Below are 19,083 nucleotides of genomic sequence, written 5' to 3'. Positions count from 1 at the left end.
TTAGTAGACATCCTATCTAAGATTACAATTTGTATTCAAGGTAATAATAATCTCTATGACATTGGAATAGTTATGGAAAGTGTGGAAGCAATTAAGTCTGAATTTAATAAAACAGCAGAGATAAAAACTTTCACTTTGACTCTACCTGTCACTAAGAGACAATCTAACACTGAAAAGATAAATTGATGGTTCCAATTAATGAAGAATGAAGGCTGCAAAAGATTTATGAATAACTGGTGTACCTTTATATCAGGGATGAAATTCAAAATTTTTCCCTTCCGGTTCTGTGGGTGGGGCTTGGTAGGGATGGCAGGAGAAGGATACTGCAAAATCCCCATTCCCACCCCACCCTGGGGCCAGTCAGAGGTGGTGTTCAAACCTCTGGCATATTCAAACTCTTAATAAATAATACCTCATAAAGTTAGAGGGAAACTCATAGATCAGAAACAGATTTATAAAACACTGATACCCAAGTAGAGTAATTTTAGTTTAGGGGTTTAGAAACTGGGAGCTGAGTTCTAGTTCTGCCTTCAATAAGAGCTTGCTAGTTGACCTCTCAACTCTGGGAAGGAGATAATTGAATTGAGAAGGTGAAACAAAGAGCTCGATCTTAAAACATATCAACTACTTTATATAGGGAAGAGAACTACCTGTATAGGGAAGAAGATGCATGTCCTCTACTCCTTCATGGAAGGGTCTTCCTCTAAATGAGGCCACTCTAAACTTATTTTAGCATTAAAAATAAGTTTCTCCTCCTAAACCAAGTTATAACATGAAAATAGCAGCTTAGACTCCAAAGGAAGATATTTTAAAAGGTAGGGGGGGAAAGAGAATGAAGAACTAGAAAAGTCATAGATTGATAAGTTAACAAACAAATAATTTTCAGTAGAAAGTAGCAACCAATTATTGCCTAGGTCTCCCCTCTTGCTCAACTATAGTCCACAATATTGGCATATAGACATCAGTTTAGTTATAGAAAGCCATGTTCTTGCAGAAGAATATTTTAAATCATAGCCCTGCACAAGTCTTCTTCCAAGATGTTGTTAAGAGCAGAGCTACACAATTGGGAATACTGTATTATATTCTTGGAGCACCTATTCCTAGATTGTACAATTTAAGAGGATATTTGAATATATTTGAATATTTTTTTTCCAACCTATCATTTAAAAAAAACCCCAATCCTGAAATGTTTCCAACTAGGTACCACCCAAACATGTTTTCTAGATACAACAGTCAGGATTCCCTGGTCATTAAGCTAGTTGGGAGTTCTGAGAACTTTCTTTCTAATATATGCAGAGATGACCAGGATGTAATAATAGTACAGTCGGTGGTTCTAAACTAAACCAAACTATGCTGTATAATTCTAAAATTAAAGAACCCATCAACATTATGTCTTTTCAGTATGTGTAATTTGCAACCCAGGAAGGAACTATATCAAGTTCCTTGTATTCCACTGTCCACTCCTGCTAGCACAGGACTTCTCTGCCCTTAAAGTAAACTCTATCAAGATCTTTATTAGCCATAATTTGCCAGTTAGAAATAGCCCTAAATATCTTAAGGTGGCCCCACAGATTCTTATCTTGAAGTGTTTCAAAAGCATCTTTGAAATTAAATTGGTAACTAGTTATAATAGCCATAAAACCTCAAATAAATCAGTGATTGCACTGATGAGTTACTAATTACAGAAACTATAGACAATTCTTGTTTGATGCTGGAATTCTTCTTCTTTCCCCCACAGACAATCCATAGCTAGACTTATAAAGCATCAATGCATCTGAAAGCCCTCTACTGCTTTAATTACCTTGTCTGGGGAAAAATAAGATTAGTCATTTGCAAGATCTTTCAAATAAGGGACTGGAATATCATATACAGTACTCTGTATTCAAAGGCTAAGAATCTCAAATAATTTTAAGTATGTTTTTAAGTTCTTAAAATGGAATTAATTCAGCTAAAGATTTTCCCTTCCCCCCATGTTTAGAGAATACTTCAGAGAAATCTTAGAAAGACAGACTTCCAGGAAAGAAATAGTGAACTGAAAATAGCTTCATAAACAGTAGAGCTGACAACAATGAATAATAAGGAAGTAGATCAGTTCTTTGTAATTCCTCTCTGAACAATTTGAAATCACTCACAACTGCTCCTTGTGAGGAGACTGTATGAAGGAGACCCAGAACCCAGGAAACAAGTGAATAACCATCTTGTTCAAACCATGATCAGTGCTTTTCAAAGGCACTTGGTTCACATACTTCATTTTCTCCTTGCTTTCATAAATTGGTTGTTAATTGCTGTTTATCTATAATGAAACTTTTGATTGATAAATCTAAAAATGTCTGGTGAATTTTCTTCAATCCTCTGTGAAAAAAAGTTTGAAACACCAGTTTATTAGGCCAATGTATTATTATATATTGAAAATTGGGAGCTTGTTTTGTTATGATGGAAAGATAGCATAGTTCTAGATTTACTCTTGGACTGATATGTGATTGTTCTTCAATTATAACCGATCTGTGCTGACATAATGGAAAGACTGATCAAACAAACTGTGGTTAAGATTTATTGCTGTTTAAAATCCGAGCTGTTTTATATATATTATTTATTTTGCTTTCTGTTTGTTTTTTCCACTTTTGTATGCTAAAATAACATCTGTTTAAAAATGGGATAACCAAAATCCAACATCATCTCATATAAAGCAATTATTTACAACTATGGCTTGTATTAAAATGCCACACTGTTAATTCTTATGAATCTTGCCCTAGCAGTATTTTTCAAGTAACATGACATCATTTATATTATGTGTGTGTGTGTGTGTGTGTGCCTTTATCACCTCGAGGTTCGACTACTACAATGCTCTCTACATGGGGCTACCTCTGAAGAGTGTTCAGAAACTTCAAATCGTCCAAAATGCAGCCACGCAAGTGGTTATGGGCCTTCCAAGGCATGCCCATATCTCATCATCACTCCGCGGACTGCATTGGCTGCCGATCGGTTTCCAGACACAATTCAAAGTGTTGGTTATGATCTATAAAGCCCTACCTGGCATAGGACTAGATTATCTCCAAGACCGCTTTCTGCCGCACAAATCCCAGTGTCTGGTAAGGTCCCACAGAGTTGGTCTCCTCAGGTTCCTATCAACTAAACAATATCAGCTGGCAGGACATAGGGGAAGAGCCTTCCCTGTAGGGGCCCCAGCCTTCTGGAATCAGCTCCCCCCAGAGATTCACACTGCCCCAGAAAGAGTTTAAAAACTCATCTTTGTCACCAGGCCTGGGGGTCATTAGATCTTTCCCCATGACCAATGAGTGTTTTTAGTGTGATTTATTGAGTGAATGTTAATGAATGTTTTAAAGTTACAATTTTGTAAGTTTCTAAATTATATTAATTGGATCAATTGTATTATTATGTCTTTTATATATGCTGTGAGCCGCCCCGAGTCCTCAGAGAGGGGCGGTATTCAAATCCAATTAAACTAAACTAAATTATGTTCTTTTTTATACCCTTAGTTGAGGAGAAAAGGAAAATAAACAACTGAATTTTGAATGTCAGCAAATGAAGCTGAGTAGCTCATAGTTGCTCCCATTCTGGAGACATTATTGAAAAGAACTTTAAGGAACCCACTTTAGAACTTTATATCTAGATTCTCTGACCTTTCATGAGTTGGCCTTGCATTTCCCAACATTTATTATCCTTACACAATTGGAAGTGCCATATTTGAGAGGATTGTTCTATAAAGGTAGTGCTTGCTTAGCAAAAACAAGTGGGAATGACAACTTGGCTGTTAAGTAAAGGAGTTGCTAAATGAAATTGCAACTGTGCTTATGATCTTACTTCAGCTTTCCTTTTCTTTACAGACCTGAGAAGGTAATAAATGCAAGAACTGCAAATGATTGCTAAACAAGGCAATAGTTTAGTAAGGCCTAAGCAATTACAATTCTTTGCACTCTTCAAATCAAAAGAGAAAAAAACCCATAAAACAGTATAGACAAAATGAGGAGTAAATAGGATATATGTAACTTGGTTTTGGATACAGAAGTGTAGTTCCTCAGCAAAATATATGGGTGATGTACTTTTTGCTATTTTTATACATGGCTTGCAAGTAACACTAGTTTAAATGGACTTTGATTGAATTTGGAAGGCATAGGATGTACAGTACTCAGGTCATTGAGTTATCAGTACAGGGCATGGCTAACGAGTGTTAGTTAATCCTCAATTGTATCTTAAATGAGATTTCTAGTAAAAATTATCAAATTTTGGAATCACATCACATAATAATATGATTAATATTGATTGAAATTATTCCTAATTAAAGAGCTAATGTGTGATGACTTAATAGACCTAGATCAAAAACATCTACCAGATATTCTTGATTGGAAGGTTTACAAAATCGTACTAGGGAGAATCACATATTACATTAGAACAGAATATCTGTAGCTCAGGCTTGAACTATACAGTTCTCAGATAATAACTATAACATCTTTAACAGGCATATGCTTTACACATATCTCACCACATCTTTCAGAAGGAAAGCAGAATTAGTAATTCAAAGAGACATGGGATTATAATCATTTCCAAATCCACAATTTTCTATTGGGCAATATGATTACTTTCAACAGCTTTACCATATAAACACAATGTATACAGTATATACTGTACACTAAGACTCACAAGTTTAAATCTCACCATCAGTTTTTATCTCCTTGTAATAATTATCACTGGAGGCCAAAAAGAATTTACTGAATTACAAACAAAAGCATCTCTCTTTCCCTAGGCAAATTCCAGCCTAATCCAGCTCTAAAGATTGAAGCAGTTGACTGTGCTTGCAATTAACCTTGTAAACAATTCAAATTGAAACAAAAGGCACAGACAAATCTAAAGGAGAGGACACTCCTATATCAAAATCCTTGTAAACTAATTCAAATACATGGCCAGGTAGTCTACATCTATAGGAAAGTAATGATTTTATTGCCCCAAGTGTGGAGTTAATGGCATAACTCTTGGCTTTAGCTTGCATTAGGCAGTTAATCCCAAACTCACAATAATACAATTCGCACAGCACACTACGGTGCTGTACTGTATATACTGAACACTTATTCAAATTGTATATCTTTGGTCAGGTGAAGTGCATTACTTCATACTATAGGTAGAGATATACAATTTGGAGTGCAGGTGTGGAAGTGCCAATTTAATACTTGTCTAAAATCTAGTGTTTTGCAAATCCATTCTACTTTGTGCGTAATAGGCTGGTTTTAAAGAACTCAAAAATTTTATTATATGGTATCCTAATTCTAAACATGAAATTGTTTGGAAGTATGCTTGTGTAGAAATAGCAGCCAAAAACAATGACCGGAAATAATATGAACAGGATTAGGCTAAAACCCACAGACAGACAGACAGACAGACTACATCCAATATGTCTTTAAACATGATATAGTATTTTAGAAAAGATTAATCTGTAAGCTTATAAATCAGGGTATTAAGAAGCTCCTTGCTCACATTTCCCTATTTTAGTAATTAAATTCAGAATCTGCTTTACGCAGACACTTATCCTAGTTCCTATGAAGTAATGAACTCCTTATTCATTATTTAACTGAGTATGTCTAGACATTTTTACACCTGAAAAGAAATTTAAATTTTCACTAATTACAAAATAGTCAATTCCAAAATAATGATTTTACAATCCATAGGAATTATTTCTAAAGCCAAACTAACGCTAGTATTTCTAATAGTTGTAAGCTTCCCTGAATTTTCTACCAATTGTTCCCTTACCTATGTATTGCATTTATGGTAATTTTTCAGCATGGAAATATTTAAAATCTAATCAACATCATTCTACCCCCAGCTATAGGATAAATGGACATTTTCAACGAAATAAATGCTTTGGATGCTTTCTGTAAAATACTAACTCTTCAATAACTCACTCTGAAAAACCCCAGCAGCTTCTTCATGGATAACTCAGGTGCAATGGCCACCATATCTTTAAACAGATGCGGTGTCATAGATCGCTTTTCTAAGAGCCTGAAGCAAACTGTGTCTTTCAATTGAATCCTTTCCTCTTGCATTATATTTACACCAATCAGCTGAGGATGACTGAAAAACCATAAGCAGTATTTATTTATTGATTGATTGATTGATTGATTGATTGATTGACTGATTGATTGATTTGATTTGATTTGATTTGTATGCCACCTCTCTCCGAGGAGTCTTTTGTATAAATCAGTTTACTGAGTTATGGAAGCTGTGCAAGAAACAGCCCTACAAGAGATCTGTACCTAGTTTAGGGCTGCTTTTTAAAGTGTAAATAACATTCATGAAGTGCCTGTGATACCCTTAAAAACATTACATGCAATAAATACTTTGAAATCCACGACTGTCTATCAATTCTGTATAGAGAACCACTGGCATCACTATAAAGTTTTCAACACAAAGCAAGGGGTCGCTCTGGAGATTGCAAACTTGTTTTATAAAAATGTTGATAAACCAGTCCAGAGCTCATTTTTTTATAAGCAACAGTAAGTAAGTCATTTAAGGCAACTGATTGGGAGCAATTTTAAGCAGTCATTCAGTTCAGACTTTTTTGATACAGTGACTAATCCAAGGTGATCTGAAAGTAATAATTATTAAGGTCAGTGGGGCTTATTCCCAGACAAATGTGTATCAGATTTCTCCTAAAGTATTTGCACACAGGAAAAGATTTCTAATGAAGATCCAGTAGCACATCACAAGGAGGAGGAAGGAATTTCTGCAAAATTAAGCCCTAGAGACAACTTTTTACAGATGGCAGAAATCCTTCCCCCTGCAAACAATTCAATGTTACAAGATTGAATAACCTGGCTTCAGGGAGGCAACTATGCCCCTTGTGCTAGAGCACAGGTCACCAACTGCTGGTCCATGAGAAAATTTTGGTGGTCCACGGAGAAATCTTGGCCCCTGGCCTAGTGCAATTAATCCAGTCCAGAAAGAAGTAAAGAAAGGAAGAGAAGGGACTACAGCTACAGCTCTGGAATATGGGACTAACTTTCCCAACAACATCAGCAAGCCACCATCAAATAAGCTTCAATTATTTTGTAATAATTACAGTACCTTTAATAATTTTGTTACCTTTAAAAATGTTGTTATAATTAAATAAGCATTTACGATTTTGTTATAATCAAATAAGCATTTATAATTTTGTTACAATAAACAGGTGCATTTCATATTTCATAACTTTCATGGAAGTTCTCTGATCATTATTTTACAAATGCATTTTTTTAAAAAAAAATCACATGCTTGACTTAAATGTATGAATTAGGGTCCGTGAGATTTAAAATTATGAATTTGGTGGTCTGCAGAATTTACAATTATGACCTCGAGGGTCCCTGAAGTATAAAAAATTGGGGACCCATATGCTAGAGCAAACTGGGGCCTGAAAAGAACTCCAGATTCAAGAAGGAAGAGCCGAAGCAGAACCTTGGCGCGCGTATTTTGCCAAGAGAGGGGATGCCGTTTGTGGGCGCTGTCCCAGGGCACAACAAAGAAACAAGCCAGCTTACGAGGAAAAGGGTGTTTGTTTTTACCGTTTCTCTCCTGAGCTAGCTACCTTTCCTGCTTCTGGACGATGCCGCGATTGCATCTTCATCAGTAGGAGGAGACGCGCGCACGCGCGCCTGCAGATATCGGGTCCTGCAGCCTGGAGTAAGTAACAACTATCCCGCCCAGCTGTTCATTTGCCGGCAATAGGACTGATTTCGAAGGCACAAAGGCAGCGACGGCAGCCGCCCAATGCGAAACCCGCCTTTACCTTTTCAAATGCAGCAGGTACATCTCGTCCCAGCTCTGCCGCCCGCTCTCGGTTTGAATAAGGGGTCGCAAGCCGCGACTCAGCCTCTTCCACAGAGCGCCCAAGCGGCCCTTGGCGCCTGGCAAGGGCACCCCCATGGCTCTCCTTCCGCTCTCCTCGTTGGCAGCGCGCCTCAAGCAACAGAAGCCGCCCCCCAGACAGCAACCTGGCGCCAGGGTGTCTTTGCGTTGCCCACTCGCTCAGACTAATGGCGCTCGTCCCGAAGCTGCGATGGCGACTTTTCCCGGGTAAAGAAGAAAGAAGCGGCCGGCGGGCGCGCAAAAGAGCAAGTGCGGCTTATCCCGCGCGCCCGGTCCTCCTTTTTCTCCCCGTAGGCGTCACGATTCTCCGCCCGTGCCAAAGCTTTTAGCAGCGATCCTGGGCGAGGGAAATATAGGGACAGGCGCTAGAGAAGGCGGGGCAAATCGTGACGCGCCTTCCACCTTTCTCCAGAGCGGCCCTGGGTCGAAGAGTTTCTCTGGTCCGTTGGCACCTGGGGATCGCAGATGGCGGAGGTGGCCTGGCTGCCCCCCTCACAGGCCCCGGAGGACATTTCGTAACCGCAGCCAAGAACTTTTTCTCACTTTTCAACAAACTGCACAATTGACGTGGTACTTTCTCCAGCTGGTTCCAGAATAAAAAAGTTAGGCTGAATTGAATTAATTATTTAATTCAATAATCAGTCCTTGGCGATAGGTAGTCCTTGGGGATTTTTAATTGGGGAATTAAAAATCCCCAAAGGATTACCAAAATTGTCTGCATTTATTTAGGCTATCTAGGGTTGTTTTTGCAGCCCAGATATAGATCCCTGCTTGGGTATTCTTTAGCTATAGCAATAGCAATAGCACTTAGTCTTATATACTGCTTCCTAGTGATTTTACAACCCTCTCTAAGCGGTTTACAGAATCAGCATATTGCCCCCAACAATCTGGGTCCTCATTTTACCCACCTCCCAAGGATGGAAGGCTGAGTCAATCTTGAGCCGGTGGTGAGATTTAAACTGCTGAACTACAGCTAGCAGTTAGCTGAAGTAGCCTGCAGTGCCTGTACTCTAACCACTGTGCCGCCTCACTCATCTGTGGGTACAGATCTTTCTGAAAGACAAATAGGGGAAGAGGGTGTAGGAAGCCTGCCCCCCTCTTTATAAAAGAATGTAATATTTTGGGAGGTATTAAAAGAGACAGAGTAATTATATTGCCCCAAAGGAGAAATGGAGAAACATGTTCTTAAAGACAGAAATGGTTTGTGCCCATTAAGAAAAACTGGGCTAGTCTAATCTTATTCTCTCCAGGTAGCTGAAGCAACAAAGGGCAGTTATGAGCCATTGTCATAACAGAGTTTATTATCTTGGTGACATATGAATGGTAATACAAAGTTTGCTTTCTTTTAGTTATTGTTGAACCTGGCTCTAGACTTCATTAGAAATTTTAATTTATAATAATGTGTATGGTTAGAATTTTAGAAATTAAGCACATTGTACAGTACATCCTCAGGCTATGCCCATACACTGTGTACACTCTTTGTTGGTAGGTATGTAATTTATAATGACTTGAAAGGTGGTCTCTAGATTAGCTGCTATAGAATACTGCTTGGGAGAAACATGGAGTTTGAGTTTGTGGCATACTAGTCAGCATCTGATAAAAATGACAGCATAGTGACAACAGCAGTGGGTTGCACTTACCTGCATCCTCTTCATCTGGGCACGCCCGCCTGTGCACACATCCCTTTCACAATTTTGCTTCTGCGCATGCGCAGAAAACAAAAAAGGAGAAAAATTCAAGAAAAAAGATGGTGTTGCTTGACGGATTGGCACTGGAGCAGTCGCACGCAAATTATGCAATCTGGTGGCCGCTACCAATGCAGAGTTGCTTACCGCTCCAGTAGGAACTTACCACTGGGTGACAATCAAAGGTAGTAATATAGGCTACACTGTCCCTGTTGCTTTAGAAAACGTGCAAGTGTTGCTGACCAAAGCCACAGTGAGTAGCAGAAGTTGGTATTTGGATCTATCTGATGATGACCATTGTATGGTATAGTGAAGACTGGCCTGAAGTATAACACAAAGAATAAACAATGGCAAGCACAAATTACATTAAACTGAAGAAAAGAAGGGAAAATAGGCTGAATTTTATGAATTGAAGAAAAAAGGGAAGGATATAATAGGACTGAAGAAAACTGGTCTGAATGTGCAAACTGGAAAACTTTAAATAGATTTTTGCATCTCTACTATAATTTGACTATTAGCAGTATAATAAAAGAATAAATGGTAATCAATATAATCAGTAAAAATTCAACAAAAAACCTAAAAAGCTAATATATTTTTCAACTTGTTCAGCCGCCAAGAAAACTTTAATTTAGTTTGGGAATTCTAACAAGATTGGAGGCAAATCTGATTTACAGGGGAGGCATTCCATAATATAAGAAAGGGCCTTTAAAACTGAACTATGTGATGCACAGTTCTCTGTGATGTTCCTGAAAACTATTCCGGAAGTTCAGATAGCATAAAATTTAATGGCTCATATTTTTGCAAGTGAGAGCCATTTTACCAATGTTACAATGATATTGCAAGTACCGTAGGCAGATACTGTAGGGGCTATCAGTTAGAGAAATGAGGTTGGTACAAACTACATCTAACTGTATTTCTCTCTCTCTCTCTCTCTCTCTCTCTCTCTCTCACACACACACACACACACACACACATCTAAAATCATATTAAACAACACTTGAATCATAGGAAATATAATTTATTTCTAATATATTAAGTCCTTGCCTACAAAAATTCTTGGAATGAAGACTTGTTATTCTAAAATGGTCACCTAACATCAAAAACATCATCAAAAAAGCACAACAAAGAATGTTCTTTCTGCGCCAGCTCAGGAAGCTCAAACTTCCCAAGGAGCTGCTGATACAGTTCTACAGAGGAATCATTGAGTCTGTCATCTGCACCTCTATAACTGTCTGGTTTGGTGCTGCAACCCAACAGGACCGACACAGACTTCAGAGGACAATCAGAACTGCAGAAAAAGCAATTGCTGCCAAACTGCCTTCCATTCAGGACCTGTATACTACATGAGTCAAAAAGAGGTCGGGGAAAATATTTACTGACCCCTCACATCCTGGACACAAACTGCTTCAACTCCTACCATCAAAATGTTGCTACAGAGCACTGCACACCAAGACAACTAGACACAAGAACAGTTTTTTTCCGAACACCATCACTCTACTAAACAAATAATTCCCTCAACACTGTCAGACTTTCTACTAAATCTGCACTTCTATTCTACTAGTTTTTCTCATCATTCCTATCACCCATTTCCTCCCATGTTGACTGTATGACTGTAACTTGTTGCTTACATCCTAAGATTTTTATTAATATTGCTTCTTCATTGCTTATTTGACCCCTATGACAATCATTAAGTGTCGTAGCACATGATTCTTGACAAATGTATATTTTATTTTATGTACACTGAGAGCATATGCACCAAGACAAATTCCTTGTGTGTCCAATCACACTTGGCCAATAAAATTCTATTCTATTCTAAAGCACTGTCTGCATGTTGAAGGCGACCCTATATCAAAAATATCTTAGAAAAGAAACACAAATTATTGGGTTAGGCTGCAATATTTTTTCTTTTAGGGTTTTTGCTTTTAGAAATAGTTCGTTTTATTTTACACATTGAAGAGCTTTTATGATTGCTATTTCCCAACTGCAAAGTTTGACGTTATACAATTTACTCTAGTCTACAGTTTCTAACATCTGCCATTTGTTAGAACTATACCTCACCCCATTCCTAGGAGGTCTGTAAGGGGCGTGCATAAGCGCATCATTGTTCCTACCGTCTCTGCCTCATTGTCCCATTGTAATCATTTATCTGTACTTACTTTGCTTATGCTTATGTTTATAACTATACCTGTTATCTTGTACATGTCAGGTAGGCAAACAAACAAACGTGTGACTGGAATTCTGGAATCGTGAATCCCTTCCAGACTGATAGAACAATTCTTTATAGCAGGAAGTTTTATTATATGGATACTCCAGCCATGGCTGAATGGAATTAGAAGGACGCTTAGGCCATTGAACTTGCTTCTGAATAAATATGCCTAAAATATTCTATGAATTTGCTTGATTGTCTCTCATCTCATCTACTCCTGCAACCTAGCCCAGATTGCAATATGCAATACAGATTTTCCCCAGGCTATTACACCTGTCTTTCCTTCAATAACTGAGTTTTAGAGTGGGCCTGCCCTGTTTTGTAAATCATCGTATGATCCATCTACTGTAAACACATTCATTATCTTACAACTCAATTCATATTTACGCCCATTCAGAAGTAGGATATTTAAGGTGTTTGTTTAAGTTATTGGCAGAACACAAAATATCTTAGATCACAGGAATGGGAATTTCGTTCATTCATTCATTTTTACCTATTTCATCTCCACAAGTGATGGCTTTTGAATATTATTACTATGCTGTAAGATATGGGAAATATGGATATATGGGAAAATGTTCTAAAGCCATTTGTACAAAATTGAAAGAAACGTTCAATGACCTGGTATCTTCTAAAAAGTTAGTCTACCATCACCTACATCCAATTAGTCAAAAACTGGTAGTACCGGAAATTGTAGGATATCATTCTGGGAAAGATTGCTTTGAAACCCAAACTAATATATTTGAACCTAGCAAAGGGTAGGTTGGGAACAGAAGGGCCTGAAAAATAATACAATGAATGCATAAAAAGGCTGACTTTTTCACGTAGAAAACAGAATGCCAATGTACTGGTGTAAATGGGAATATGTGACTTAACAACAGAACTTGTGAGAATTATAGTTCATTATAAACTAAATGAGTCCCCTGCATGAGATGGCTACTCAGGCAAATTCACTTTTGGGTTGCCTCAACCAACTGTGCACCCAATATCACTTCCACTTTTAGGTACCCTGTTAAGTTGAATTAAGGCAATGTATACAGTAAGGTCTGAGACTAAGTGCATTGAAGGATGCATACCTTTGGTCTTGAGATGAGTGTTGTGATTCAGTCTGAGGCTCCTCAGGGAATGGCTGGAAATCTGCCGGCTCCATGCTCAGAGGGGGAGGACGAGGAACAGGAGGAGGAGGAGGACCAGGCAGACGGGGAAGAGGAATGCCAGGATGAAGAGGAGGGAGAACAGCCTGAGACCCCCGGGGGGGGAGCTCTCCCCAGCGAGTAGCCTGGAATCCTTAGATGAGAACGCACAAGCCATCATCGATATGAGGCAGAGAAGGGCCTCCCAACGAAGGGGACAATTAGCCAGGTATTTCCATCCCTAATAGGCAACAGCTGGGTTTGGGTGTGGTTCTCCTCAGAAAGGTTGAAAAGGCAGGCCCGCCCTTCCTGTATTGTGGAGAGTTATCTTTTGGGAGTTCTGTGACCTTGCTTCGATCCTTGGCGTCTCTGATTCTGGTTTGTGGCCTCGAAGGCTGAAAACTTGGGGGAGGCGTGGGTTTTATTATCTACAGTGGTGTGTGTGCCAGCAAGAAGCCTGTTGTATTGTCTGGCCGTCGTGACTCTTCTGTGAAGCCTCATAGCATTCCAGTTTGTAAGAACAGTTTTTGTTCTCTGTTTGTTTTCAAAGATATAAAGTGACTTTGCTTTTTACCAGCGTGTCTGGATGCTTTTTTCAGTTGGTGTTGAAGTCTGGGGGCACCCAGACAGAACAATGAGTAGACTGGATCAGGGTGAAATGCTCCCGGTTCGCTCGTGCCTGTCAGTCATTGGAGAGCCGGTTGCAAAGGCAACACGAGTCTCTGCCCACTCTCCCAGATGCCACCAATTGGGTTATTTTACCCTCTGTGCATGCACAGAGGATAAAAGAACCCAAATGGTGGTGTGTGCATGGGTAAGCAGAACCTCATGCTGGCTTTTTGTCCAGCTCTCCGATGACCGACAGGCACGAACGAACTGGGAGCATTTTACCCCTGAACTGGATGTGACATACTTAAAAGAATTCACACAGATAGAGAAAATCTCTTTCTCTCAGGTGGCAGAACACAAAATAACAAAAGTTCTAGGAAGAGAAATTCTGACTGAATATTATGATGAAACATCCTTAAAGTAAGAGAAAGTATAATTACCACACGACCTACTGAGATTCCATTTATTGGCTGTGTAGAAGCAAACATTGAATAGTTATGCGTAAGGATGTTTTGACTTGAATTCCTGAAGAGAACACCATAGTCATTCTAGCTATGATTTATGGATGTGAAGAATGACACTTACAGAAATCAGATGCAGAAAATCTTTAGAGTCATGTAGCATGTAGTGGAGAAATAAATGCTAATGATCTCACTCAGATATCAAGTCAGAAATTCAACAACAGTCCAGCTTCAAAGATGTCATTAAAAATGGGATTAAAACAGAAATATAAATTGGCAGGTTACGTCACATGTTTTTCTGACAATAAGTGGACACAAAGAGTGATATGTTGGTGGACTTCCTATAAATGGAGAAAAATACTATGAAAAATGTTTAGTCCCAGAAGAAACACCATACAAAATACCAAATGCAATATAAATTAAGAGAGTCAATTTGATCTACTAGTTAGGGCACCAGGGTAGAAAATGGGAAAACATGATTCCAAGTCCCACCATGAAAGCCAGTTGGGTGACCTTGGGCCAGTCACTCTCTCTCAGCTGAACTCACATCTCAGGGTTGTTATTGTAGGGAAAATAGAAGGAAGAAGATATACAGTATTAGATATATTCACCACCTTGAGCTATTTGTAAAAATAACAAAGGCTGGATATAAATTAAATAAATAATTGCCGATTTATGTTGGTAGTCCTTTTAACTTTCTGATTCTAAACACAACATCAAACTTCATTGATATAGTTGGCTGCAAGGCCAGCAGAGAAAAATGTGGGTGCTGATTCTGAAAAAAAAAATGCCCCGGCACCTATTGATCATAGAGAAAGAGTCCTAAGACAACACTGGTTTAAAGCTAGATAATCTCATGAAACATTCATTGTTAAATCCACCTTGTAAATACCTGAGCCAAATAAGAGAGTAGATAAATTCCTGCACTGTAAGCTTGCAGTCCTCACCTTCCCAGTTGGGCTTTCTGGCTCCAAGAGCATAAGCCCTATATTCTTGCTGTCTTTGGGGGGTATTGTCAGATCTTTGATCTGAACAATCACAAGTTATCCAATGTGTAAATGCTACACCTTCAATTTAAATAGTTAGACTATAGGGTGAGAGACCTTTGTTGACAACTAATTGATTTAAAACAATGAATGCTGGTCAAGTTATGTTGAGGAATATGGAAGAAAGAGATGCCATGTAGGAAGGGAATTTCCACTAAGGTTGTGTACCAGCTAAGAGATTCAGATGTTTTGGAAAATAGTCTTATTTTGAATTCAGACTCCACATCCATTTGCTCTAGGAAATGCTCCATTTCTCATAACCAATTATATAGAAGTCTATTGACAAAGATTCTTGGCATTGCCAAACACGTCCCCATTAATCAGGTAGGCAGTATGAGACGTAAACCTATCCTAGCTGATTTTCATGGCTAAACTGGGACTTTAATTCACAATTTTGTTTTTTGTTTTTCTTTCTACCACTAGGCCAAATTGGCTCTACAATAATCTTGCTGTTGGTGTGTTTAGTTTAATTGAGTACATGATTGGAACACTTTGGGATTCTACTGAACCGTCCGGAGATTAGTTCATTGGATCAATTGCCCTCCATTGAGATAGATCAATACCTTCATACCCCACACTTTAGCTGACTTTCCATGGAGTCAATTAAACAAGCCAATGCAAAACACGGTATTTATTGGATTTCCCTGATAATAGATTTTGGGTTTTTTCAGATAATTTCCTATGAAATAAGAGGATCGTTTGATACTGTATTCCCAGAGGTGAGCTGCTGCCCGGATGGGTGGGGGTGCAGTGGGGTAGTGAAAATGGAGCTCCACCCCAGAGCACCCAATTTGCACTGAAAGATGTTGAAAGAAAATGCAGGGCCTCCTGCATAAGCCACGGCCACAGTGTGGTAGTAAAAATTTTGGTAGCCCTTCTCTGTGTATTCCATAATAAAAAAGAAGATGCTGCTGATAAATAAATAATGAGCAAGAGGAAGAAATAGTTCTTGGTTAGGCAAAAGCAAAGTTTGGGTCCCTTGGAAAATTAGAGAGAAGTTGTTGTTAATGAGGGTCAACTTGCCAGGTAAATTTAACTCTTTTGGGACAAGCTAAATATGCTCTCTCTCTCTCTCTCTCTCTCTCTCTCTCTCTCTCTCTCTCTCTCTCTCTCTCTCTCTCTTACCTTTTGTTTTGCTGTCTACTTAGGTCTTCTCTTGCTTCATTTCTTTCCCCTTCTTTTCCTTTTCCAGTCAACATTCCATTTTCCCCATCCTCACTCATTTTCCAACATTCCCCATTCTCACCCTCAGCCTGTCCCTTTTTTCTTTTCTGACGTTTTTGCTGGAACAGGGGACAAAAATGGACAAGGGTACCTGATCAAATTTCTGTGTAAGAGTAAGAAAGGCTGCATATGTTGATAGATGACCAAATAATTATTGATAGAACATTAATCGTGCAGAATGCAGCTGCGAGAGCAATCATGGGCTTTCCCATATATGCCCATGTTACACCAACACTCCGCAGTCTGCATTGGTTGCCGATCAGTTTCTGGTCACAATTCAAAGTGTTGGTTATGACCTATAAAGCCCTTCATGGCACCGGACCAGATTACCTCAGGGACCACCTTATGCTGCATGAATCCCAGCGACCAGTTAGGTCCCACAGAGTGGATCTTCTCCGGGTCCCGTCAACTAAGCAATGTCGCCTGGCGGGACCCAGGGGAAGAGCCTTCTCTGTGGCGGCCCCAGCCCTCTGGAACCAACTCCCCCCAGAGATTAGAACTGCCCCCACCCTCCTTGCCTTTCGTAAACAACTTAAAACCCACCTCTGCCGCCAGGCATGGTGGAATTGAGATCCTCTTTCCCCCTAGGCCTTTACAATTCTATGCATGGTATGTATGTATGTATGTTTGGTTTTTATATTAATTGATTTTTAATCATCAATACCAAATTACTATTGTACACTGTTTTATTGTCGCTGTTAGCCGCCCCGAGTCTCTGGAGAGGGGCGGCATACAAATCCAATAAATAAATAAATGAATGAATGAATGAATGAATGAATGAATGAATGAATGAATGAATGAATGAATGAATACATACATACATACATACATACATACATACATACATACATAAATAAATAAATAAATAAATAAATAAATAAATAAATAAATAAATAAATAAATAAATAAATAAATAAATAATCTGAAGCCAATTAGACTGATTTCGCCTAAAACTGGAAATTCTAGGTAGTCAAGGTACAGAAAGTAGACTTTGCACTGGATTTTTGCCTATTTAGAAAATTATAATTATATACATAATTATATGAAAACAGCAGTCCTTTAATTGGTGTGATTATTATGATTTGTTGCACAGTTAGCCAAACTGGATTTGGGATTTTTATCCACCTATCAAGTCCTTCCAAAGAACCTGAGTGCGATAGGCAAATGTTATTTGATGGTGTTAAAAGTGTTGTCACAGAATGTAAACAGTTCCATGTACTGTTGCCTTTTGCAATTGACTGGTGATGATTTTGTCAATGCCAATGGTGTTCAAGTGATTGCACCTAAGGCATCTGTTGCTATTGGCATTATATCTGCTTTCTTTTGTCATAATTCTATTTCTATTTGCAGGTTTTGTATTTTATCTACTTCTTTCTATTTATTATGGATTGCTTAAATTTGAAATTGCACTTCTTTTGAAATAAATAAGACAATGTTTAAATTGTTTTCATTGTTTAAATTACAAGGAGATTATAAGCCAATCTGAATCAAGCCGTCATCAAAAATGGCAATTAATGGAGGTTATTCTTTAAAAATGATAAAGAAAATCTATTGCGATTAAAAGAGATATTATGGTATTAATGTGCCTATGTATTCTTCTAATTTGAGCCTGCAATATTGGTGCACACACTTAAAGGAATAAAATCAACCCTTCGAAGCACAAATGATAAAGATCAAATGTTCCTCTTTTGATCACTTTACATGAAATCCTTGTTCTTTGTAGAATGCTGGGAAAAGGACAAGAAAAGAATATGCTGACCAAAAGCAAAGTGGCTGGACTCAATTACAGTGGCAATGAGTGTGCTGTGGAAAGAGTTGAAGGACCATGTTAGGATTTTGTCAAAATCCACTTATATGGCCACAAGGTTCCACAATGACTTGATGGTGCATAATCATCATCATAAAGAACTTTGTTAAAAAAGTTGAGTCATATTATTGAAAGATCTATTTACTGATTATTGATAAGGCTACTTCAAGGACCATCTCCAGGCTACTTGAAGGATATCATTCCCTGGCATTGACATTCTCCAATGTGCCAGTAGAGGATGCATGCTATGGGCCCCATTGGCCACAGGTATTCTGGCTGGATGTAGGTCCAAAAGAAGATCACTCTCTGCCATTGCACTTGCTCTTTAGAACATCTTATCTCCCACCCCAACCAACGCAGAAGGATGGCTGGTTCTGCCAGGGCTCCAACAATGGGATCTCACATTGGGGTAAGTTGATAGAGTAACAAAAGATCCCATCCCTCTCTTTCTCATCATAGTTCTTCCATCCCTCTCCATTTTTTTAGCTGGGTTGATTTTTATAGTACTGCATTTACCGTATACCGTTAGGTTTTGTACAGTTTTATCTTTTAATATTGTAAGTCACCCAGAGTTACTGTGTGCTGAGATGAGTGAATAATAAATTTTAGAAGAGATTGAACAACCACTTTTTATAAGTTTCCTGCTTAAGTAGGGGTTGGACTAGAAGACCTCCAAGGTCCCTTCCAATTCTGTTATTCTGTTAAAAACCCATTTGGCAAAAATTGAACAATAGTTTTATATTTAAATATATTTAAATATTTCTATTCTACTAGTTTTTCTCATCATTCCTATCACCCATTTCCTCCCATGTTGACTGTATGACTGTAACTTGTTGCTTATATCCTAAGATTTTTATTAATATTGCTTCTTCATTGCTTTTGACCCCTGTGACAATCATTAAGTGTTGTACCACATGATTCTTGACAAATGTATATTTTATATTATGTACGCTGAGAGAATATGCACCAAGACAAATTCCTTGTGTGTCCAATCACACTTGGCCAATAAAATTCTATTCTATTCTATTCTATTCTAAACTACACATGTTTCATTTATGAGAGAT

At 38.4% G+C, this 19,083-nt stretch overlaps 1 protein-coding gene across 1 annotated transcript in view; it reads right to left on the bottom strand.

Moving 5' to 3' along the window:
* Positions 1–8,161, bottom strand: part of LOC139162081 (transient receptor potential cation channel subfamily V member 6-like) — a 44,535-nt gene extending 36,374 nt beyond the window's left edge. The window contains exon 1 of the mRNA XM_070742105.1: positions 7,772–8,161. Coding sequence (XP_070598206.1) covers positions 7,772–7,908 — 137 coding nt within the window. The 5' untranslated portion in view covers positions 7,909–8,161. The remainder of the gene's footprint in view (positions 1–7,771) is intronic.
* Between the last annotated feature and the right edge of the window lie 10,922 nt (positions 8,162–19,083).

The sequence above is a fragment of the Erythrolamprus reginae genome, chromosome 2 (genome assembly GCF_031021105.1).
Source record: "Erythrolamprus reginae isolate rEryReg1 chromosome 2, rEryReg1.hap1, whole genome shotgun sequence".
Taxonomy (NCBI): Eukaryota; Metazoa; Chordata; class Lepidosauria; order Squamata; family Dipsadidae; genus Erythrolamprus; species Erythrolamprus reginae.
This window is presented reverse-complemented; position numbering and strand designations above follow the sequence as displayed.